This window comes from Varanus komodoensis, unplaced genomic scaffold (genome assembly GCF_004798865.1).
Source record: "Varanus komodoensis strain SLA01 unplaced genomic scaffold, ASM479886v1 scaffold16, whole genome shotgun sequence".
NCBI classification, from domain to species: domain Eukaryota; kingdom Metazoa; phylum Chordata; class Lepidosauria; order Squamata; family Varanidae; genus Varanus; species Varanus komodoensis.
Window position 1 is genome coordinate 14565149 of NW_025335468.1, and position 25743 is coordinate 14590891.

The 25743-nt window shown below is 38.8% G+C and overlaps 1 protein-coding gene across 3 annotated transcripts in view; it reads right to left on the reverse strand.

Moving 5' to 3' along the window:
- Positions 1 to 867: 867 nt before the first annotated feature.
- The window catches only part of STK33 (serine/threonine kinase 33), a 79151-nt gene continuing 54275 nt past the window's right edge, over positions 868 to 25743 (reverse strand). For 2 of the 3 annotated variants that reach the window (XM_044425884.1, XM_044425883.1), the window contains exons 10-16: positions 25530 to 25614; positions 20608 to 20683; positions 11371 to 11483; positions 9855 to 9940; positions 2524 to 2775; positions 2258 to 2338; positions 868 to 1240 (exon numbers count right to left, since the gene is read on the reverse strand). In XM_044425884.1, coding sequence (XP_044281819.1) covers positions 1052 to 1240; positions 2258 to 2338; positions 2524 to 2775; positions 9855 to 9940; positions 11371 to 11483; positions 20608 to 20683; positions 25530 to 25614 — 882 coding nt within the window. In that variant the 3' untranslated portion in view covers positions 868 to 1051. The remainder of the gene's footprint in view (positions 1241 to 2257; positions 2339 to 2523; positions 2776 to 9854; positions 9941 to 11370; positions 11484 to 20607; positions 20684 to 25529; positions 25615 to 25743) is intronic. The other variant, XM_044425885.1, reaches the window with a different exon arrangement.

Below are 25743 nucleotides of genomic sequence, written 5' to 3' on the forward strand. Positions count from 1 at the left end.
CCTCTGCAGAGTTTGCACCTTGCATGGACTGAGCCTTCAGCTCTGCCTTGCAGAATCATCTCAGGAAGCATTGGAGGGAGGGAGCCACAGGTTCCACTTAATCACAAGATATTTCTGCACAGGCACAGTGGGATTCAGGTTCATTTGCAATAATGAGAACGATACTAAATTTCCACAGTATCTGAAATACTGCAAAAATATTTAAAATAATGAAATGTGATAAAAGCATCTTTATTGGACCACTAGAGAAATATTTAGCCTAATAGCCTGAATGATTCATAGTGAAAAACATGCCAAGTGCCTTCAAACATAATTTAATGAAAGAATTAACAGAGAACATTATCCTTAAAGAAAAAATCATATTACATAAACATTTAACTATTTGCTTTATGTTACAATCTATCCTTCATTTAAAATGAATATTAGCTAGTATGGGAAAATTATTTTTCTAAGATCTGTTTATTTTTTTCTGTTTATTTAAGGGTTTTAGCAGCAAGATAAAGTTCAGAAATTTTCATAATATCTAAACATTTAGAAAGTAAGTTCTCTTAACAAACCATAGTGCCATAAGGTATCAGAAACAAATTTCACTGACTTTGGTACATGAGTTATAATGCCTAAAACAAGTTTATAAGTAACATCCTAGCAAAATGCACAGTTTTTAAAAAATGCACCTATTTTGGCTCTTGTTTTTCCCTCACAAATCTTTGTGACAAATACTAAGCAATCTTAGGCAAGTTTCAAAGTAGTTGCTTGCCTGAATGATGTGTGCTAGTCTACAATAAATAAAATACATTTTTTTACACAATTCTGTGTTTGGAAAATAATACTATCAGTGGACTCCCTGTCATCAGTTAGGAATTCACACTGTTTTAGAGCTTGAACAGTACTACTGTGAAACTAGAGCACACTTGATGATTACAGGTCTCAGAACAACAAAAAAGGCGTAAGAGTTTGAGATACGTTGGTCCTTTATATACAGTTGCCATATTTTGGCACCAACAATAATGACTTTGCAAGAGCCATATTCTACGCAGATGGATCCCATATTCTAAGTAGATGGTTTCTTTTTGGATTTGTGTAGGCCACTAAGGGTAGTTGATTTGTGTGGACTTTTGACTGACAACGCTTGAGTTGAAAAAAAAGGAGACTTTTCCATTTCAGTTTTCTTTTCTTGACTATCCAGGCTGTGCTTTACAATTGATCCTGGAGATGCTGACCCAGTTCCGCCACTCTGAATCTTAAAAACAACACAGCAACAACAAACAATTAACATGGAGGGCAGTGCAACAGTGAATGTATTGACCTGAGCTGTGAGAAGAGGGGACAGTCTTGTACAACCAAAGTGGAGGGCAAACTGGGAATATCTGGCCCTCCAACTATACACTCTTTCCCCTGCTACTCTACAGGTGAGGACTTGGCTAGGGAAAAGATCATAGCAAGAAAGGTTTTGGACAAGGTTATTTCAGCATTAAAACTTCAACACAAAGAACTCAGTTTAGAGAGGTGGCTACCTTTGTTTCCCCAGTGTGAAAGAACAGAAATTATTTATGCTGGGACCAGAGCAGGCAAAAATTTTATCCCATGTTGATACAAGGCCATCCCCCAATCCACCCATGCCATGCCTCCAAGCCACTCCTATTCACTTCTTCAGATGCTAGAGCTCTGCAGAACTCTCTACAGGCACTGAGGAGAGAACTAAGGTTCATTGCCCTCCTCTAAGTTACAGCACTCTCTCTGACCTTGCGAGGGAAGAGCTGACACTTCCCGTGTCCCTGGATTGTGCAGCTAGTGGCCACACAACTGTCATCTCAGCGTTTCCAAATACTTCTATTCAGTCTGATAGTGTGGGCCGCTGTATGTTAAACTGTAAGTAAAAACACTGCCAGCCTGCCACACATGCAAGTGGCTTTGGAGTATGTGGAACCATCAGGTAGGTTAACTGCTAGGCACAGCTCACCTGAAGGCTTGTGCGAACCAGCAGTCCCCCACTCAGGCATCCTCTAAATGCCAGTGCTCTGCTTTCCATGCTTGTGGTGCTTTTTCTCATCACAGGAACCAGACCATTTTCAAAAGGAGAAATTACACAGAGGGACAGGCTCACACAAAAAAGCCTCCATGAGATCCCAACTTGATGCTATCCCAGTGCCAATGCAAGGAGAGAGTTCTGTGTGACTCAACTGCTTAAATGGGGCCCACCACATGACTTAATTGTCCATGTGATTAAGAAGTGGTAAGTTTTGGTAAATATACTTACACTGCAAGTTGACTTAATAGAGGAACTCTTCTTTCTAAATGTCCCATTTGGTAAAGCATTGTAACTTTTTTTCTTGTTAGCCTGAGAAAAGGAATAAAGACCAATCTGCTTTTAAAAAGAATTCAGAGATAAAGAATCAAATGGAAAAGATCTTGGCAATAAACACACTTTTACTCTAACACAGATTTTGCTTGACCAATGTTGCTCTGTACTATTCTCTAGTTTAGCAAGCTATTTAATCTGATAGGTACTAGGTTAACTTGTACTTGTTTTGTTGGTGTGGAGGGTTTGCTGCTTCCACTCTCTGTTTCTGTTTCTATGCTGCGATCTGAGTTGCCATTGTTGCTAACAGGGCTGTCTTGTCCTTCACGACTTTCTTCCTGTTGTGTAGTGGATGATGCACCATTCAATTCATCTTCAAGAACACCTGCTTCTCCACATTCTGTGCTGGTGCTGCTATTCCACCTCTTCATCAGTTCAAGGACATTAAATGGCCTCTGAACAATGTCTGTTTCACCCTAAACAGTAAGTTTAAAAATTATGAACAACAGAACACAGAAGTAGTTTGCTTGTGTGCTGCTGGACTTGGCTTCAGGAAGCCTAAGTATTTCTTTAATTCTCTCAGAAAGGTTATAAACCATCACAACAGATTGTAAGTAGTCAAGACAGAAAACGCCTGCTTTCTTTTTAAAAGAAAGTCACCCCTTGCTTTATTTGCAAACAACCTCAAGGAATTGCTTTACAGCTGGTCCTATACATCTTTTAATAAGACAAATAGCAGCTTTCTACAACACATATCTTGGTTTTGGTCAGAAACAGCAAATGTCTCAAGGAAATCAATTTAAAGATCAATCCTATACACATTTAGACAGAAAAATACCTACAACTATCACAGGATTGGCCCCTCAATCATTTACAGGTGTTTTAACCTTACTACAGTATCACTTGCAACATCTGGACACTGTGATTAGCCATATCTTCTTTCTTCTTAAAATGGCAAGATGAAGCACCTCCCTAAGAGCAGTTTGCTTAGAAAATGAGCAAAGTAGTACACCTACCAAGAAGTAAATGGCTTTGATAAACCTTCTGATCCTTCAATGTTCTTCAGTGTCAAAGATGCAAACACTAATTAGCAGCTGGATAGCCAGAGATCTAGTTGCTAAGCCATTTAAAACTGTGTCCCTAGAGCATTATCTCCAAATTCTCCATGTTGCCTGGGAAGGTGATCTAGTGCAAAACTGGCCATACAAGAAAAATGGGCAAACTTATACTAGTTTTCCTCTACTGGCATGAACAAAAGGAATAGTTCCCACCCTTTATTCATTAGGCCTGGGACCTTCAGAAGTGTTTATATCACCTACTCCCCATCAGGTTTCAATCTAATTAAACCACATGGTGTGCCCACTGAATTGGTTTTGAGAATCCTCAGAGGTAAATAACACTGTTCAGGAAGCACTATGAAACCCACAGCAGGAACAATACCATGTCCCCTTAGCAGTCATTAAAGGCTGAACCATACACACTTAAGATGCGCCTTTCTGCAAACAACACAAGAGCAGGGAAATCAAGCTTCACCTTTCTCCTTTATACATCTCTATTTTCCATTTCAGTAGGAAGAAAAGCCCCCACCACACACACACACTCACCCCACCCCACCCCTTAGGGGGAATTCTCATTAGAAAGAAAGGAATAACCCCCACTTTCTTGGTGTTCCACTACATAGGACAAGCTCCTCATTCACAGCAGCCTCCTACAGGAAGAGCCTCTTACCATGTCCTTCAACTCTAGATTAGATCATTTCTGCACTCCAACTTTACTTCTTTCCATCTCTTACGTTATCTATGCAAACATCTATGGGTCCTCCCTCAGGCAAAGATCCCACTGAGAGTTTAGTCTCTTGCTACCACCTGATTAGGCTTCCACTGATCTGTCTGGCCCTACTCACTCTCCTGTTCCCTTACTTGGCATTCTCAGTCTCACCTGCCCATATCATGTGCATGTTCTTCCACATCTCCTTTGGTCTTTCTAAAGTTCTAGCCATATCTAGACATTACAACTTGGATTCTAAGTAAAGGTCCATGAACAATTAAGGACCTTTCTTCAGTGGAAAGGACTTCAATCTAGCAGTCTTTGGTGAAGGAAGAGACAGGACTTTCAATAATTCCCTTCCCTTCTACAGCCCCTATACCACCACCCCACTTATCCAGAAGGTCCTTCAAACATCCGAAGATTTCTAGAAGTACAAACATTGATCCCCCACATTTTTTACTTGCGGGTCTGCCCATGAGTTACTTGGGTTTCAAGCCCATATATTTTATCTTCTCTTCCTTTTTTTTTTTTTGGTAATAACTCATGTACTGGTGTACAAATAATAGACTTTGGCTTCCCATCCTTCTCTTTTATTCCCCATGTGGAAATGTAACTTCCTGGCACCCAATGCCTCAAGAAGAAAAACCTAGCACAAGTTCTTTAGTTATACAAGTGCACTGTGTGGGCTGTGCTGCGCATGTGCAAATGAGGCCACATGGTAACACATGAGACAAAAAAAATCAGCAGAGACAAAAGCAGAATGAACTACAGAGAAGGACTGGTGCGGTCAGGCTGCCAACTACCCAGAGAGGTATCGGCCTTTATATTTAACAGTGCAGATGCACCAGCGAGCATTACTTCCACCTTCCTGGACTTGTGCTCTCTGCCTACTCTCATCTGCTGAAGCAACAAATAGCATCTGGACAGGAGGAGCAGCAGCAATGCCAGGACTGGTAGTCTGGAGGGCAGAGGGTATGCAGATGAGCAGGCCAAGATGAGCTCAGACTGAGGAGCCCAGGTGCCATCTTATGCAAACGTGACTGGCATCTGCAGCACCATCCTTTGGCCAGTCAACTGGTTGGTGTTGTGGAAAGACAGAGCATGCCAGCTATGAGGGTAGCACAGAGTGTGAAATGCCTGAACCTCACAGGTGGAGGCCCTGGTGCCTAACGGTTAAATGTTGCATATGCTTTGTTAAAAGTAACCTCAGAGTATTACTATCAAAACCACCCATCACAGGGCAGTGGCCTAACTAAAACTTTCTTGGTACATGACCCCGGGCACTTTTTACTGCCTACAAATGCAGCCATCTCTATGGAATCCTAAGCAATTACTTTTGAAAATAAGCCAGAATAGGGAAAACAGCCTTTTCATGACTTTTTTGCTACTACGTCCTGCCCTCACTCTAAATCAAAGCCGTCTTATTATCATGCAGTAAAATTCAGCTATAGGATGTCATAGTACCAGTGGATGATCACAAAATTCACATAACTGGGATCATTAGTTACAAAAAGACAACCCAAATAAGGCTATTATTTACTTAAAGTATTTTTACCCGATTCTTCCTCCAAAAAAATATGCTCTGGTTTACAAAGTTCAATAATAAATTAGTTCCTGCCCTCAGGGTTACAGTCACCACACAAGAGGAAGCCAGGGGAGCAGAAGGAAGCCCAAACACTCAATCGAGCAAACAAGTACAGAGGTTCAAATGCTGGAAGTGAAAGGAAACGTCCCCTACTCTGAAAGAGAATCCCTTTTTTGTTTAAAAAATATTTCAACACAAAATGCGGTTTAGTCCTAACTATTTCGCCTTATGAAGCCAATTCTTCTCATTATGTAATGCCTATGAACACACTCAGATTGGAGTCCCTTTAAATTAAATGGGTGTTAAATAAATCACTAAAGACTCATTTTTACTGGATTCTGGCTCAATTATTTGCTCACATTTCCCATTTAATATATTATGAGAGAAATAATCCCCAAAGTTTTAGAAACCAATACATACTATCTGCAATGCATAAAGAAATTGCTATATGATACTACATATTTAAAGACACATTGTAAACAATACCACATAAGACATACTATTGTTTTTAAAAGTTTGCATCTATATGCAAATGAATCTTTTCCATTAAAAAATTCAACAAGACATTTCATGCACATTATGGCAATAGAAACGCAGGGCCGTCTGAATAGATTTGTGTCTTTCTTTCTCCAACCACTAGCTTATATTGTGCTCATGAACAGTCTATTTTAGTCCTTGTATTTCCATGGTTTTACTGCTAGACAGGTAGGTAGATGTGTGTGTAGGAACACACGTGTGTGTTTTGAGCAGCGGGGCTTGAGATAAAAGAAGCATGCACAAAGAGAATTACCTCTACATGAATCAGGGTAATATATTCCCAAGTCCTTCTGAATTTGTAGAATGATTTTCAGATGTGGACTCCAATTTTGCAGGTGCAAATTTACATCTGTAATTAACTGTAGACAAAATGATGTTGCAGACATCCAAATAACTACCTTATTTGCAAGCTCATTCAGGTAATTAAATTTCTAAGTGCACCAAATCGCACCTACAAAATAAGAGGCTGAGTTGTGGCCTCAGGAAAAAACCCTATGTTTTAAAGAGCTACAAATACTTAAATAGCACATGAAATGGGAGGGTGGTTGTGTTCTGACAGTTTTTAAGAAAGTGGAACCACTTAAGTTAATTGTCTGTATTGCTTCATTTGAACACCTGTTGAGTTTAATTGGCTAGCATCTGGTGCTAATTGTGGGGAAAGTGGAGGATTACTAATTGGTTGCCTTTTAGATTGTTTCATTTTCTTTTGTCTTTCCTTCAAGCTTTTTCAGTTCAGAGTTTAAGGGAGTGCACGTCAGTAAGATTCAAAGCACAGAATGAAACAGTATGCCCTTCCATCATGTGGTACCCAGCATATGTCAGAAGCACATTTTCCACTTTGTGATCTCTACCAGATTCAGCTCTGAATGGCAATACTCCCACACTGCAGCACCCAGAGGGAAATAAAGGTTTGTTGAAGAAACTGTTCAAAAAGTAAGAAGAAGCTGTAATTGCAGAAAGACTCTCCTATGGTATTTTGCGTGTGCTGGAAGAGTCATGAATAGGACATAGTGGGACTGCTGAAGTGTTAACTGATCAACAGTTTATAATAGACAGAGCATGCACACCTACAAATATAACTGAGAACATACTTCTGTGCCCAATATGGGTGAAGAACTTGTCAAGGAAAAGGCACAAAGAAAAACAAAGGAGAGAAAAAGCCTCAGTATCTAAAATTAAAATGAAGCAATCATGAATAGTGGAAATAAACACTAGCAACAACATAGTCCATTGAGTGTAAGATGGATTTGCTGAAGTAAAATGGATGTTTGTATACACTAGCAGGTTACACATTGATACAAATTCAGGTTATGCATAAGCAAAATTGCAAGCATTGTGTCTCTTTGAAGCACTTGTAAAATGCACAAATTAGTTTTTCCAAATGCTTTTGTACATTAATCCTTAAGAGTCAGACATCATTTTTGAGAGCCAGTCATCAAACATTCAAAAGACTACATAAATGTGGTGTGATTATTGTATTTTAGTTACAAATTTCAGGAAATTCACTAGAGAAAACTGAAGGCAGAAAAGGAAGGAAGAAAAAAAGGAAGACCAAATAAGAGATGGATTGACTCCATAAAGGGGAGCCAAAGCCTTGAATTTAGAACAGTTAAGCAGGGATGTCACGGGCTGAACATTTTGGAGGGCTTTCATTCATAAGGCTGCCATAAGTTGGAGATGATTTGATGGCACATAGCAATATAAGAACAACCTCTGTCAGTGTGTGGGCACAAGGACATACATGATAACTGGACAAATTTAAACTTGGGTAAACAATGCAAGGGGGGAAAAAGCAAAGAAGGCAAAGTGCTTCTAGAAAACCTCTACCAGTGAATGGAGAAAATATGATACTGTTATTGAAGATTAACTATTTCTCAATCTGTCCTGAAGGATGGCTAGTCACCTACAGAAGCATAGATTTTTAAGCTGGCAATATCAAATATTTTGTATACAATGGTACTAGAAAGATTCTGCAAATTCCTGCCCAAAATTTTAATATTTCAACAACTCTCCTTTGCCAAATTATGAAAAGTTTCAATGATTATAAACCATGTCGGGCATTTCCAAGCTAGTTCATAACACATCTTACTTACCATTGTGATAATTAGTAGTTAATGTAGTCACTATCGGCATCACCTCCTTTATTATGACCATATTACACCAGTGCTTTGTGATCTGCCCTGGCTTTCGGTCTATCTCTAGGCCCAGAGCAGGGAGAAGGAAAGTTTTGTATGCTAGCCCTGGAGCACACTTTTTCCTGGTTTAGGAGGTTTGTCACAGCAATGAGACTTCACCCACAGAATGACTCTTTTCATTTCTACCAATGACAGGGCCCTGATATTGGAGGAGCAAGGACTGGAAAGGAGGCGAGGCTGGAAAGGAGGCTGTAGGGTCAGGCCTGTCTCTGTATACCAGGAGAGGGTGAGCAAAAACAGCCCCTTGAACTGTTTCCAAGAGACTGAAGGATTATGGTCCAAAAGTCTTGGAACAAATAGAAATGTATAACATCTGAAAAGGTAATCCAAAACGCATAATGTCATATCAGTGTCTCTGATTTCCATGGAAACTATTACTTCCAAGAGTCACCAAAACTGTATATATAGTTAGGAAAGAAATATAATGTTTGTAGGTTACTTGTAATGAAATAAAACTTATTTGCTTAAAATTGCAGTCCTTTCCACATTTATCTAGGAGTAAGTCCCAATGAATTTAATAGGGCTTACTTCTAAGTAGACATGAACAGGACCGCAAAGCAAAATTGATACTGGCTATTTTAATTGCTTTGAGGAACAGCCCTCCTTGAACTCCACTTAAATGAAGCTTACAGGAGCTCCCAATGGATTGTGTCCTTGATTGTTTATTTAGAATGCAACATGCCAATTTTTTTTTTAATGTCACATCTTGTTATGTAGAATGATGACTTATGCCTTTTAACATTTACGTTCAGGTAGCTACAGTCTCCTGATGGGAGAGTTCAATGCCATATGCATCAACTCTGAAGAGCATCATGTTCCATTTGGCATCAAGGGGTTAAGTGTAGAATCCTCTACATGATAAACCACTTTCAATGTGACACATCTGGACAGTCTGAAATTGCCCGGGCTGTCAGGGCAGAAGTTTGAAGCCTGAACTACTGCTGAACACCCTAATGATATGGTAAAGCCAGAGTTTGAAAACTTTCTTTTGCTGTATGCCCTATTCCCTCGAGAGCCACGTGCTGCTGTTGGTGGGCAGAGCCAACCAACTCTTCATCTTTCTGACACCCCCCCCCAACCCACTTCTCTCTCTGTCTTCTCTCTCCCATGCTGCCACAGGATGGAAATAAGTCCAAATGAAATTAGTTTGAAAGCCTCACATTGTCCACCCCGGCTTTCTTGGCATTTCTGAAAGTTAGGCTTCCAAAGGATATCTTTAAAACACAGCAGTGTGTGTGCATGTAATAAATGAAGCTTTAACTTGCACATCTTCAAGAAATTTAAATGTTTCTTACTAATGTGTCTCCCAGTGTCTTTTACGATCAAAGTCTGTTCCATTTTATATCAACTTTTACTCCCTCCTTTTACAGTTCTCTGTCCAAGTCCACTGAATCATCTGAAACTACTAGGAAGAAACAACTTCACAAATAAAAATAAGGACATTTTAAAGAAAGTGACAGGAAAAACTTACTGTTATCCACTGGGAGTCAAGCAGTTCATTAGCCGTGATTCTGTGGGCAGGGTCTACTTTAAGAAGCAACTGCAGCACATTTTTGGCTATAAAGAAAGACACCCTTTAAACAAACCTGTAAAACTAAAATGTATATTTCTGGGCTTTGACTGAATGTTTAAAGTAATTTCCCCATTTTTAGAAGTGCCCATTACTCATTTTCATAAAATCAGAATGGATAAATCTGATGTGTTCACATGACACCTCTACTTAAAGTCACCTTTAGTAATATGTTGGTCATTACACACACACTATTATTATCATTATATTGTCGTTGTTGTTGTTGTTATTCAATACTGCTTGCATCTCTCCAGCCACCCCGATTATATAAATCTGCCAATCTGAGGATAATACTTTGCACATCTGCTGAAATAGACAATACCCAAGAAAGTTTGTGAGAATAAATTTATTCATCTTTTAAGTTGCCCACAAATCCTTCATTATTTTTGTAGCAAAAGGCTAACACCGCTACCTCTGTGGAAATTAAATTTCAGACAGCTTTCTCAAAATAGGCTAATGGTATCTTAAGAGTTAAAACATACAAAAATATAAAACAAGGCAGAACAGCTAAAAACAATAAAATAACAAAAGCTGATAAACAAGAAGTACCACCATATGCTGTCAAATGTCTAGGAGTAAAGTCTTGAACAGGTGCTGAAAAATGAGAAGGTTTGCACCAGGCAGATCTCAATGGGGATAAAATTCCATAACCAAGGAGCCACCACCAAAAAGGTCCTCTCCCTTGTTAACATCCCCTAGACCTCCCTGGAAGAATGCCCTCCAAGGAGGGCCTCAAATTGATCAGTGTACAAGCAGTCTCATACCAGAAAAGGCACTGCAACAGGTATCCCACTTCTGAGCTGTTTCGGGTTTAGAATGTACACGTTGCTGATGCTAATGGGCCAGAAAGAGGGTTGGATATTCAGACTCTAATCCCCATTCTAAATCTGACCATTGCCTTTTGGAGAAGCTACAGTTTCCAAACAGTTTTCAAAAGCAATCCCATGTTGAGTGCACTGCAGTAATGTAACTTGGAGATTATCGGGGCATAGGCTACTACAGCTAGCATACAGATACGGCATAGCTGGACCATTAGCCAATGCTGGCAGAAGGCACTGTGTGCCACTGAGACCACTAGACCCTCATATGACGCTAACAGGCCCTGCAAGCTATGAACCTGCTACTTCACAAAAATGCAACCCCATCGAAAGCATAGCGTGCATGCCACACATCTGTGTGCCATAACTCTTAAACTTCATTTCTGCTAGCTATAACATATTACCCAGTTGGTTCTGAGTGTCTTAATCCCACAGAATATTTTAACCCTAATACACCAAAGCTAATTCATAGCAGCCATTTTGTATATTATCTTAACATCAGTTTTATATTTAAGAAAAAACACATTCTGTAAGATTAAACTATTGCAACAGTTTGCTGAAGCTTATGCTGGTATGTTGTAGCGTAGCTCTCTACTTACCAGTCTCCCCGATGGATTCCCAAGTTGAATGTTTAAAATGAAGGTCTCCTTTCTTTATGACTTCAAAAAGTTTTTCTTCAGAGCTTGCTATAAAAGGTGGCTCACCACATAATCTATTTTGGAAAAGGAAGGAAAAATAAGTCTTCTTTATATTCTGATTATGTAAATATACCCCTGCTTTCCTATCAATGTCTTCATCTGTATGTTCTCTTTTTTTATTTTTAGGGTGGCATTTTTCACGGTTGAACAATTCTGCCAGGACAGCAAACTGCCCGGGCAGAATATCATCAGCTGAAGGGGAAAAGTGAAAAAGCATGGGCAAAAGGATGAGCTGGGAAGCTGCCTTATTCCCAACTCCACATTGTCAAATATGGAGAAAATGGTATACAACTGTTTTGCTGAAACATTTTTTATAGTGATTATCTAAGCCAGAGACCGCTAAGGTTCATGGTCACTCAGAAGACTAGACTTGAAACTAGTCAAGCAGCTGGAGAAACTTTGAAGGAACAAGAAAATGTTCTTCTACTTTCCAAGCATCCTTACATATGGGAGTTGGGTTCAGGTGTACACTATGCTTCTGTGGTTCCTACTATACAGAAGCCTATGATTCCCCTTCAGGCCCTGATACTGGTGGATGAAGCATTGTTTTCTGTGCTGCAACTGTGGAACACCCTCTCTATGGAACCGCAGTGGGGGGTTTTACTGTGCACTCCCACACAGCAGCTAAACTCACCTTTCCCCTTCTTCCCTCCCTTTTGCGCTCAACCTTTGGTGTTCTCATCCTGGCTTTTTATACCACAATTTCCTATGAAACTGGGATTCAATTGCTACCTACAGGCCAGGATAAGAAACCATGGCTCATTTTCAGCCTAGTAAACCATGCTTTACTGGCTCAAGATCATGAAGGCTGAACCAGGCTAGAGGCTTCTCATACTAAAGACAGTTGTAGTTGTGCTGCTGTAGGCTCTTGGCTGCACTGGGCTATAAACATAAAAAGAGCTTAGTAGTGTGTGTAACAGAGGATGGAGGGAAAAATCAGATTGCTTCAAAAACGATGCAGGGCAAGATTGTCTTGGAGCAACTGCAACAAGTTTCATTTCCCAGCCTTCTCCAAAAAAGTTCAGAAAAGCACAGGGACTCCTAGAATGAAACCTCCAAACATAACTATGTACACATTCTGTAACTGTTCCTTAAGCAAAGAAAAATGGTTTTAGAGATGACTCTTTGTTGTTGTTGTTTTAAAGTCTACTTCTCAATAGGAACATCATAAGATTATCTAGCCCGGACTTCAGTTCCCATACTGGCCAAGCAGCCATCTACAGCAATCCTAGAACATGCAATCCCTCCTGTAGTGGGACTTTTACAATATAGCACTAAAAACTATGATAATGTATTGGTCTGTCAGACTCAAACTTAAAGCTTTGTTTACATCTGAGTGTAAAATGATTTTAAAATGCCATACAACACTCAAAGATGCAAATGAAACTGATTTGTACAAGACTGATCTATTATTTTGAAGGACTAATAACTATGAATGACTTCAACCACGCTTCCCTGATAGGCCAAAATATAACCCCACTAAGGACAGATCTAACCTGAGATATGAACATGAGTGACCATGTAAGACAGCTCAGGAGAACACTCCATTTCCTGCCCAATTTCTCTGCAAGAGTCCCTTCTGGCTCTTGCCCTCCCCTGCATATGCCTCATCTTACTACAGGCTGCCTCTCGGGATTTTGACATCTATTCTAAGGTGATTTCTGGACCAGTCTCTTCTAACCAGTTTTCAGTAATTTGAATGTTCCTACAAGCACCTAGACCCTAGTATCTCACTGAAAAATATTTCCCTAATAGACTGTCTCCTCACAATTAAAAATCAGAAATTCAACCAATTATCTATATTTTACCAGTCCTACCAGTAAATGGGAGTGTGTTACAAGGAAGAAAACAAAGGGGGATTAAGGGGAGGAGGATGAGAAGAAGAGAAAAATGGAGCTCCCCTTCTGAACTCTGTTTGGCTATTTGTATCCCAGAGTCCTGAAACCAGCCAGGGCAGCTTCTTCCAATCTACTCAAGGGAATCAGGAACCAGAATGAATCCATCCACCCACATGCTGCTGCTAGTAATCAGGCCACTCCCTTTCAGTTGCAGCTCTCAGGTACACATAACTGCTTAGAAGGGAATCCTGAGGGAAGGGAAAATGAGGAGGAAACTACCTGGAAAAAGGTGACAGCTAGTCACAGAAGAACTAAAAGACACTCTGCACCAGTGGAAGCAGTGGAACTCTTGACCCACTTTCAGTTACTCAGGGATGAGACTGGAGGGTAGCCTGCTGTGAAAGAACTGCAAGACATACCATGCAACACTGAACAAGAGGCTAAAGGTCAACCAAGTAGTGACAATGACACAAAGACCTGCAACAACAAGAGAAGAGTGCTAGTTGTGGGAGATTCCCTGTTGCGTGGGATGGAAACACATTATGTCAGGAAGACCTGTAGACTCGTCAGGAATGCTGTCTTCATGGAAGACAGATCAGTGGTATAACTGAAAGATTGCCAAGGCTCATAAAGCCCACCAGACACAGATCCCTTCCATCTTATACATGTGGGAATAAATGGCACTGCCAAGTGGAGCTTTGAAGAAATCATGTGAGACTTTGAAACTTTAGGGAGAAAAGTCAAGAACTCTGGAGCCCAGATAGTTTTTCTTCAATCTTTCCAGTTCTTAGAAGAGGGATAGACAGGGAAAGAAAAATTCTACAAGTGAATGTTTGGCTACAAAGGCAGTGCCAACATGAGATATTTGGATTCTGGGATCATGGGCTGCACTTCCTGGATGATGGACTCTTGGCAAGGGATGGGCTAACCTTTCAAGGACTGGAAAGAATGTATTTAGTCACAGCATGAAGAAGCTTATCAGGAGGGCTTTAAACTGAATCCTACAGGGGAGGTGAGAAGTACACCTGGGCATAACAACAGACAAAGGCTTAGGTACGACAACAGAAAGAGCGGCTCTAACAGTGCCTAATAATCAACTTGCAAAAATGTAGGAAGAAAGCAAGAATATACAGCATGAGATCTTCAGTGTCAATGTCCTATACTCCAATGCCTGGAGTATGGGAAATAAGCAGCATGAACTCAAACTCTCAATACAGGAGAGTGAATATGACTTGATAGGTATAACTGAAACTTGGTAGGCTGACTCCCTTGACTGGAATTCAACAACTGAAGGATATAGCCTGTTCAAGAAGAACAGAAGGAACAGAAAGGGAGGCGGAGTCACACTATAAAGATACATATCTCTGCACAGAAATACAAAAGGATGAGCTTAGTAGCCCCATTGAAAACATCTGGATTAATATAAATGGAGCAAGGAATAAATGGAACACAAGGGTTGGAGTCTATTACTGTTCATCCAGTTGAGAAGAAAATGAGGATGAAACTTTTGAAAAGCAAACTGTCCATATTTCAAGGAGGCATGGTGTTGTCATTATGGGGGACCTCAATTTCCAAGATATCTGCCAAACACAGACCCTCCAAGAGATTCCTAATATGTGTTGCTGATAATTTCATCCAACAGAAAGTGGAGGAAGGAACATGAGGAACTACTGTCCCTAACTTGATATTAACCCAAAGGGGAGACCTAGTGGACCAAAGTGACAGCTACGGGAATTCTGGAGGAAAGTGAGCGTGCCATACTTGAATTTTTGATTCTAAAGGAAGCAAAAGCCAAACATGTACTTTAGATTTTAGGAAAGCCAATTTTAATTAACTCAGATCAAGATAAGTAAAGTCCTATAGCAAGTGACCCTAGAGATAAAAGATGTCCAAAATGGATAAGGATATTTAAAAAAGGAATTGCTTGTAATTGTGTCTTTAGTATTTCCAACAAGGAAAGGGGGTTACACAAAAGCTTAGAGATAATTTGAAAACAGAAAAGGCATATATAGGAAGTAGAAGGAAGGCCAAGCTACAAAGGAAGCTAGCAGGCTGGTAGCACGGAATTGTAGAGATGACATCAGGAAGGCTAAAGCTAAGAACAAATGACAGTGCTAACCGGAGCTTTGAAGAAATCATGTGAGACTTTGAAGCTTTAGGGAGGAAAGTTCCTAAAGTTTTAGCAAGGGATGCTAAAAGTAACAAAAAAGCATTCTTCAGATATGTCCAAAGTAAAAGACAGAGGAAAGAAATGGGGGTTCAGCTAATCAATGTGGATGGCAAAATGGTAACAGGTGTCAAAGAAAAGGAAGAAGTGCTCAATTTCTGCTTTAGCTCAGTCTTACAAATGAAATTACAGGCTGAAGGAGCAGGATGGCAACTCCAGATTGACAGGCAAATCATCAAGAATCACCTAATTGGATTGAATGAGTTCAAATTTCCAGGGCCCAATAAACTCCATCCTAGAATCATAAAGGAACTGGCGAAAGAACTCTCAGAACTGCTATTATCTTTCAGAAATCATGGAGGACAGGGGAATTGCCACATGACTGGAGAAGAGCTAATATTGTCCCTCTCTTCAAAAAGGGGAAAGAAGACAACCCTTGGAACTAAAGACCAGTCATCCTTGGGAAAATTCTGACGCAGATTATAAACAGTTATTCTGCAAACATCTTGAAAACAATGCAGTGATTAATATGGATTCAATATCAAGTGAATCCATAGTTGGATACAGAACCGGATCATCAATGGCACCTTCTTGAACCGAGAAAAGGAACAAGGGTTCAGTCCTGGGTCCAGTGCTCTTCAACATTTTTGTTAAGGATTTGGATATGAAAGTGCAGGGAACGATTATCAGATTTGCTGATGACACAAAACTGGATGGGACAGCTAATACTCAGGAAGACAGAAAGAAGATTCAAGATGATTGAATCTTTTGAATAGGTTGGAATGCTGGGCTAAAAACTACAGAATGAAATTCAGTAGGGACAAATGCCAAGTTCTGAACCTAGGAAAAAGAAACCAAATGCATTGCTACAAGATGGGGAATATTTGTCTCAACAATATTGCAAGTAAGATCTTGGGATTGTTGTGAATCACAAGCTGAATATGAGTCAACAATGCAATATGGATGCAAAAGAGAAAAAAAAAGTAAATGCTATTTTAGGTTGCATTAATGGAAGTATCACTTCCAAATCATGTGAAGTGCCAGTTCCTCTTTACTAAGCACTCGTTAGACCTCATCTGGAGTACATTGTCCAGTTCTGGGCACCACAGTTTAAGAAAGATGCAGACAAGTTGGAAAGGGTTTAGATGAGAGCAACAAGGATGATCCAGAGACTGAAAACAAAGCCCTATGAGAAGAGATTGAAAGAACTGGGCATGTTTGGTCTCAAGAAGAGAAGACTTAGGGGAGATATAATAGTGCTCCACAAGTACTTGAAAGGCTGTTACAAAGAGGAAGGTTGGGAACTTTTCTTAATCATCCCAGAGTGCAGTATATGGAACAGGCTCAGATTACAGGAAGCCAGATTCTGGCTAGATGTTAGGAAAAAATTCTTGACTGTTAGATCAGTATGACAATGGAAGCAATGACCCCTTCCATGTATACTATTCATACAATGTATAGCATGGCTTTTCTTATGTTCTTTTGTTCTTAAAAGGAATCTGTGGCTTTCCAGATGTTGTTGGATCTCAGCTTCCATCTAACCCAGCCAGTATATTGTCAGGGATAACAGAAGTCACAGTTCAACAACATCTGGTCACAGGCTCCCCACCATTGGTTTAAAGGTATTCACAGTTCATAAGCTGTATTTTTTAACATATGTAAGCCTCATATGTTAAAAAAAGTGAATTAATTGCAAGCGACAGCTGAACAGAAATGAGGTCAGATTCACCAAATAAATTATCTGGTATTAATTTTAATTTTATGTCTGTTATCAAAGGACAGAATGAGTTTTAAAAATGTTGTCACTTATGTTTGATGGATGTCTGTCATTTTAAATCAGAATACAGAATAATTACTGTCAGGCTTGCTTAAACTTGCTGAATATTTCCTTACTGTCAGGCTGAAAATATTTCCTGAAAAAACTTTCACTATTAGATTGATTGCCTTATTTGATCTGCTTTGGTACTATTGTTTCCTTCCAGAGACTGGTTAAAATGCCCATTACTGGTTCTCTCTCCTTCCTGGACAGCCACATAAGTAATTCCAAACAACTGGAGATCACAGTACATTGATGGACAGCTGTTTTTCTGTCAAGGGTTGCACTCCTTCATGGCTTATCCTTTCATGGTGACAAGGCCAACACAGCAGTAAGTATGGCAAGAGCCAGAAGTAAGTGGATCACCCTTTTGTCCTTTCTTTTTGTGCTACCTCCTTTTATTCTCTTTCCTTCCTCCTCATTCAGAGGGACAGACTGCTCTTACCAAAGGTCTGAATTATTCACATGCAAAGGATTTTTGAAATTAGGCTAAAGGCCTCATGTGTCTGTAGGGCCACAGGTTGCCTACCACAGTGTTGTGAAATGTCATACAGCTTTATAGCCAATCAGATCTGTCTATATTATTATGACTCTGAGGTTAAATGAAGTCAATTGAGAATGAGGGCAACACTTCCTGAATATTTCATGTGGATGATCTCAGTCAATCAAGGATCAACACAGTAACTGGGGGTGCCATCACTGCAGTTTAGCAGTCAATCAACTTTAGCTAAATGGCAGAAAAATCATAGAAAGTGGGAAGAATTATTAAAACACTGCCAAAAATATTCCTGAGTCCAGGGAGTATTTTTCCCCAATTCCTTCTGAAATCATGGCTACTTTTCCAGATGCAGTGATAAAAATACTGACCAGAAATAATGCTAGGTTAGGCCTGTAGAACTTGTGATCCATCAAGCCAAATATAGGCCACAAGGAGCTCAGTAAAAGAGTAATTGCTTGTCATTTTGCTGGTCAATGTTAAAATAGAGATGGAATACAAATTGCAGCTACATTCCTTTAAACAGCACCATGGTGTCATTATCCTATTATACCAAGGCACTCCATGAAATTCAACATACATGAAAAATGAATTCATATAAAGTATTTGGCTTGGATTTTCGAGGAAGGGTCAAGATCAAGCCTATTATGACTGATATATTGCCATTGCTTTGGCAGCTAGCAGGTTAATGCCTCTGCATTAACAGCTACTATGAACATCAGCTAGCAATGGCAACATTAAACATTCACTTTGAAAGAATGGCTCAAAAGTCCATTTAACAATTGTGGAGTGGGCTGCTTATGAAAACTGCATGAAAATTAAAAGAATATCTTATACATCTCTTGAATATCATTTCCAAATATAACAAAAGGGGTATGAATTCTATTCTATTAACTCTTAGACAGTATGTTTGATTTTTTTTTAATGTCAACCAGATGAGGTGCAATATAATGTAACATTGTTACAATACTATTGTGATTATAAAATGCTAATTTAAAATATTTATATGTTAATTAAAGTATAATGTCAAGAGTCCTGAGCTGTGACTACAATCAGCACAATTCACTGCTCTCTGTTTTACAAGGCCTGTGAATTGTGCAGATTGCAGAAACAGCATGGAATTCTTATTGGCCAATCAAGTGATTCAGTTACCCTAGCCCAATTTATAATACATTCAACTATACTATATTGTGCAAATATGACTTCTTTGGTGGCAACATTAATACAGTAAAGAATGGTCATAAAACTGGAACTGCCTCAGCATGTTCCACAAATTTTAAAAAAGCAGAAAGCAATAAAATTGTGCAGTGCACATTACGGTATGCAGAAAAACTACAGTGGATGAGTTGGAAGAACAATAGTTGGGGGAACAGTTCATTCCGCACTGCATCAGCTTCAGTGGGAGGACACTTGTTCTGAGACTGCCTGCTCATTCCCTTCTCCTCTGTTTGTACTTGGCCAGAACACAACTGGGTAGAACCTGTGTACATGGGGCTAGAGGGTAGAGTGCATATTTCCATTTCCTCCCACATTTGGCCCGAGATGGCATTCTTGGCCAAGAACAGCTCATGAGAAAATGAAGCTGCTTTCCACTAGGCATGTTTTAACCGACTGGGATAGAATCTTCTCTATCCAGTTTTACCCAAGAGGAGTACTCCAAGCCAAGCAGATGCAAGGGAAAAACAAAGTTGTGTCCCCCAAATCTATTTACCCACATTAAAGAAGCTCTGTCATTATTTAGCCTTTTGCTTGTATAACTGAAAAATATAAGTAAGGAACATTTGTTATAACATGTTCACCTCAGTGTCAAATTTCAGAATTCTGTTGTTTTTCCCGATTTTTTTAATCATCCTCATAAAAGATAATTGGTTTATTTTATTTGCTTGACTAAGTATTTGCTGTCTCTTACATATTAACAAGATAGGTGTTTTAGATACCCAGCAATTTACTATCTAAAAACCTTTCTATATTTGTAAATATACTGGATAAATTGGGTGGGATCTATTTTAAATATCATTATTATTGTGACATTACATTTATATCCCACCTATTTTCCTCTTGTGAGGAATCCAAGGAAGTTTGCATAGCTTCATTTCATCTCCACAGAAGTCCTCTGAGGTAGGTTAGGCTGAGAATGAGTGCCTGGCCAAAGGTCACCCACAAAGCTTCATGGCCAAGTGGAGACGAGAACCTGGAGCTCCTAAGTCCCTAGTCCAACTTTCTAACCACCATGCCATATTGGCTCTCTATGGCTCTAGATTCAGTCATACTCAGAACTAATCCACTGAAAACAATCAGACTTAATTTAAGTTACCTGACTAATTTACATTCCACTGATTTTAATGGATCTGTTGTAAGCATGTCACAGTCTAAATCCAACCCAATGTATCAAAATGTGCCATAAATTGAGCTGACAGGATAAGCAAACACTTTGAGAAATAACAGCAGAGGAAAAAGGTTTCCACTACTGTCAAATCTAAAGCACTATTGATAGACAGAATTACATATTTCCACAAGACATTTTTTCCATCAAAGGAAAGCTATTAAGAATATTTTTGACCCATTGTACCAGCTTAGACATATACATTCTAAGCCTGTGATCCTAAGAACACTTGCTTGAGAGTGTCTAGAGTTGAGGTGTATTTCTATTGAAAAGAAGTATAATTCCTGTTATGCAGAAGCCAGGGGAGACAATCTAAGCAATGAAAAGCTCCAGCTAGCATGTAACAAAAGCATTAACTTTAAGTTTAGAAAAACTATGATAAGTTGCCTTCTTTAGGAGGAAAATTTTCTTTATAAATAAATGTAACAAGCTACTTACAGCATATACATGATGACACCTATGCTCCAAACATCACACTGTTGGCTATAGTCATGAGCACTTATCACTTCTGGGGCTGCCAACCAAGCAGAAAAAATAATATTAATAATACAAAAAATCTTTTAAATGCTTAAAATAAAGTATGTGCTGATGAGAATTACTTTATTCCTCCCTGAAGCAAAAAAGAAAAGCAGCAGATGTTGAGATTAATAATGTACAGCCCTTAACAATTCATGCTGATGTGTCCTCACTTTGATCATTTAAGAATGATGACATTGTGACTAACTAATTGTGTTACTGTTTCTTCTTTCTAGCCATAATTTGTGAAAACATTGCTTATAAAATTCTGATTGCAAATCCTTCATGACACCACATAAACACATTTCCATTTGGAAAACAAGTGTAGTGCATAAGGTTATGTACTGGATTTAAAGACAGAAGGGCTTCTGCAAATATTCAGCAAGGACAAATCCTAAACAACTAAAAGAAAAATGGTTTCAGTCTGATTTGCTTTATATATTTATACACATCCTAAGTTAAAATGTATACATGAAAAATCATTCCATTTGAGCTAGCTGGTCAGCTGAGGTTTGAGTGAGTTTTTCACTTGTGTGTACAGTCCCTTCATTCTTCCTTTTGTATGCACCACAATTAAACCAGGAAATCTCTGTTGGTTTGACCTGGTTAGGCCCCAAGAACCACTGGATTCTGCAGGTTCTAGAGCAGCCATGCTAGATTAATATGAATGCATAGTATGCAAATTATTTTCTATTTCATACTATAGATTTAAACTTCTATAGTGTATTCTTGCTTTGTATTTTATGGCTTTGATTGTCATGAATGGCCTACAGAACTTCAGCTCTTGGGGGGTACTGAAATGTAATAACATAAGTTAAAAAATAAATACATAAATAAATGAACAAATCCAGTTCTGTGTCAGATTTATTTATTTATTTATTTATTTAGGCGACTTCTATGCCGCCCCATTTGCCGAAGCCTCGGGGCGGCTCACAAACCATAAATAAATAAAATTCAATAAAACAATATAAATTAACAATATAAATTAAGTCACCATGGCCAAAGAATAAAATGAATAAATAATATTAACAATTAAAATAACATTTGAATAAAAAGGTCTTCGCCTGGCACCGAAAAACAAATGACGGCACCAGGCAGACCTCTCTGGGGAGCGCATTCCATAGATTGGGCACCACCGCAGAGAAAGCCCTCCTCCAAGTACTTACCCTCCTAATTTCCTTCACAGAGTTTCTTAGGGTTTTGCTGAATCATAATTGTCAGCTGAAGATAGCCCTTTGTGGGTAAGTTCTAGTAACTCACTTCAGCTAGCGATAGTCTAATAGTCCCCACAATAGTCTTACATGGGACTCAGGATCACAAATGTTACTGAAATGTTTGGAAGAATGTGTTTATCTGCTGATAAGTTATATGCCAAAATGACATGTGCAAAATTGGGCAGAAAAGCAGAATCCTATTTGCACTTACCCCTAGATATACCTTGATCAGTTTCAGTTCATGAAACTGAAGAAACTTATGTAAAATTTGGGGAAAGACAGAATCTGTTCCTGTCACTGCTATAATCACCAAATTCAATGTGTACTTTTTCTGCTACTACTTCCCCTTTTCGCTGCATATAATTCCATTGTCTTTCACTCTCTTACGGTTTGACTAGAGAGAACTGGACTTTTGCTTCACTGCACTGAATGGCTCTGATTGAAATGAAAAGGAGCCACTGCATTGGACTGATAGCTATGAATTCTATTCTCCATTAAAAATTAAAAGGTTAGAGTGGCTTTAGCTGATTACCTTGTGATATATTGATTGCTTTGTCAATGCCATCCTTAAGCCATTTATATTTTTGTTGCACTGATGGTTTGTTAATGCCATTTATCTTTCCAATATAAGATCATATTATTTTCAGTCAGTATTAATAACTAATTATTTTTTCAATGATTTGGAACAAACCAGGATCTTAATTCAACTTCAACTTTGCTTATTCCAAAGTTAGTACAAGATTATTACTAGCTGAAGTGAATTATTAGAACCTTACTATCAACCATGGTACAAATGTTTAAGTTCAGTTGACAGTTAAAATCCAGCAAAAATCCAAATAGTTTACATAAAACTAGATTTCTTCCACAGGAGGTATCCATATTCATCCATCATGGGTACTCTGAAACCTGCAGAATTCAGTGCTTTCTTGGGACTAGCATAGCCAAAGCAACAAAGACTTCCTGGTTTAATTGTTGTTCATGCGATAGGAAAAGCAAATGAGGCTATGCATGTAGAAGAAAGCTTCGTGCATATCGTAAACTGATGATCACTCAGACACAGCCACTGAAGGTTGATGCTCCTCATTAATAACAATTGTTTTAGAATTATGTTGGCTATGCTTAATCTACTATACTGTGGCACTACATGTCAGGAGTCTGTTCAAGATTTCAGTCCCTATTAGCCCACTTTAGCTGCAAAAGTAATATCCTCCAGAGAAAAGGAAAATGTAAATACTTCTTGCATTTATATTTCCTCTTATTATTATTAGTAACTAGAGCAAATTAACATTAATTGACTTAGCAGATGTTACATGATTGCCTTGCCTGCTGAACGTTTCCTTTAGTATAGGTTAGGGCTAACAAAAGCTTATGGACAGGGTTATCACATAATACTGAATATCAAAGTAGATTTCCATAACAAAAAAACTGCATTCAACTTCACAAAAAACTCTCTAGTTTTTCTACCCATCAATAGAAAGATACTCTTTTATATGTAATATACTTGCCCTAGTTATTATATAGAAGTACTTTAGCAATGTTATTCTGAAATCTTATTCTAGCTAGATTAGGAACAGAGAAGTAATAGAATGGATAATGGACTAAATAGTCTTTGTAGCAGAAATGCAGACTGTTCATATGAGATTTTAGTATATCTGTTTGTAGAGGCCATAATAAGCATGGCTTAGAACTAGAATGTTGTAAATGCTCAGTGTAACGTATGGCATGTAAGATCACAGAAATAGCTTTCCATTCCATTCTCGATTTGATAAAATGCAGCCAAGGGGAAAATAAAGATACCTGAAGAACTGCCATATCTTGTTGCCAAATTGAATTTTCAATTCTAGTTTCTGAGCTGAGTATAGCAAATACACACACACACATAACCCATGCTCTTATCATGTTAAAATATTTACATGACATTCTGATGCATTAATTCTCAAGACAATTAATAACAGATTGATCCTTTCTAACAGCAATAACAGGCTTCATTGCAACTTCTGCACTGAATGAATATGAATTACAAGGAGGAAGGATCAGAAGTATTCTTAGAAAACTGTTTAGTATAATTTTAATTTGGGTCAGGATATCATGACCCCAGATTTCAGCCTGAAATATTGCCTCAAAGGACTTTCGTCTGAAATATTTTATGCCTCAACAGATTATTCTCTCTCCCTTGAACAAAACATAGCAGTGCCTCTGAAGTTCCTGAATATTGCAGTATATCGAATAAGAGGTGGGCTGGAGATAAGCAAAGTTTTGAAAAAACATCCCCAACATATCTGAAAGGCATTGGCTGCAATCATGAGCCCACTCATTATGAAAAATTCCCAATAAAACTAGTGGAATGTATTTCTAATTAAACATGCATAAAATTAGGTTATGAATCTCTTCAATGGCATCCATTTCTTACAAAGGTTTATCTTTGCAAATGCCACAAGTTTCTCATCCACCTAAATAGGATCGCATGGTCCATACAACATCAGTACTGAGACTTTACATTCTAAAAAGACACAGGAAATAGCCACTGAATATACAATTCAGTCAATATAAGTATTCAGACAGAGACCGACATAAGGAGTGCTAGTTGAAAGCCCTTGAAGAACACACCACTAAATTTTATTGGGATTTATCAGCTCTCCTTTCAAGTCCACTCCTACCCACAAAGAAACATGGAACAATTTCAACAATAGCCTTGATTAACTGAATCGAAAGCAGCAGAGAAGTTTATGAAAATGGATTAGACTGGAAAATGGAATGATGGAACATCCTTTGCAAACAAAAAATCCACTTGTCCCCCTTCTTCTCATGGCAGCTCCCATACTCCCAGTACCACCACCCCGGACTCATTTCTTGAGGAATGATAAATTCTCAAAAAAAAAGTGTAGGATATGGCTTTGGAGGCTACAGTGGAAGGAAGGAGTTGTCCAAAATCAGGCAAAGGCAGCTTGTTAACTGAGACACTGGGCATGCAAGTTGCCCCTTCCTAAATGTGGTTGAGCCTCCTTTCTACTGCAGCACCTCAGGCTGCTTTTCAGCCCATTCATGAGAGGCACCCTACCCTCATGAACCTTTATGAGAACACACGGAGCCGCAATGGAGGGAGTGGGGAAAAGAGAGGCAGAATAGCCTGCTTGAGCAAGCGGACTTCTGCTCACCCAGAAATAGATATGATCCTTTGAGCTCAGCTATCTACTTAGAACTATAGTGGTAAAACATAAAGCACTATCTACAACTTTCCTGCCCTTCAGCCAGCAATTTACTTTACCCAGATCAGTTTTCCAATTTGTTTAACAGATAGCACCAGTATAGTGAATCCAACCAAGGAATATCTTCCAGTTTTAAGTGGGTGAAGGAAGATAGCTGGATCCTCTTGATATTCAAAATAAATTAATTAGTAGTTGAACAAAGCTTGAAGAAGCTGTCTACTGACACAGATATTTTATAACTATGAAAAGTTTCATTTTTAGAACGTATGAAACACTGACACAATGGGCAAGACAAGGACATTAAACACAAGTACGCAGATGAGAACCATCTGACTGTGAGCTACAAAAAAATAATTTATTCAAATGCCATTCCTTCATGTGATGAGACTAAATGGGAGTACTATCTATGAAGCGCTGAACTTACCCATGTAGATTGGAGTCCCACAGGTAGACTGAAACATGCTTTCACTTCCCCCCATCTTTTGTACTGCTAAACCAAAATCAGTCACCTACAGGAAACAGAACTCAACTGTCTTGAAAATTCCCTGATGATATGTAGTTGCATCTCTTTTATTCATCTTAAGAGTTCATTGTTCTTAGCAAACTGCTTGAATGAGAGCTAAAAGAATTTGATTAGA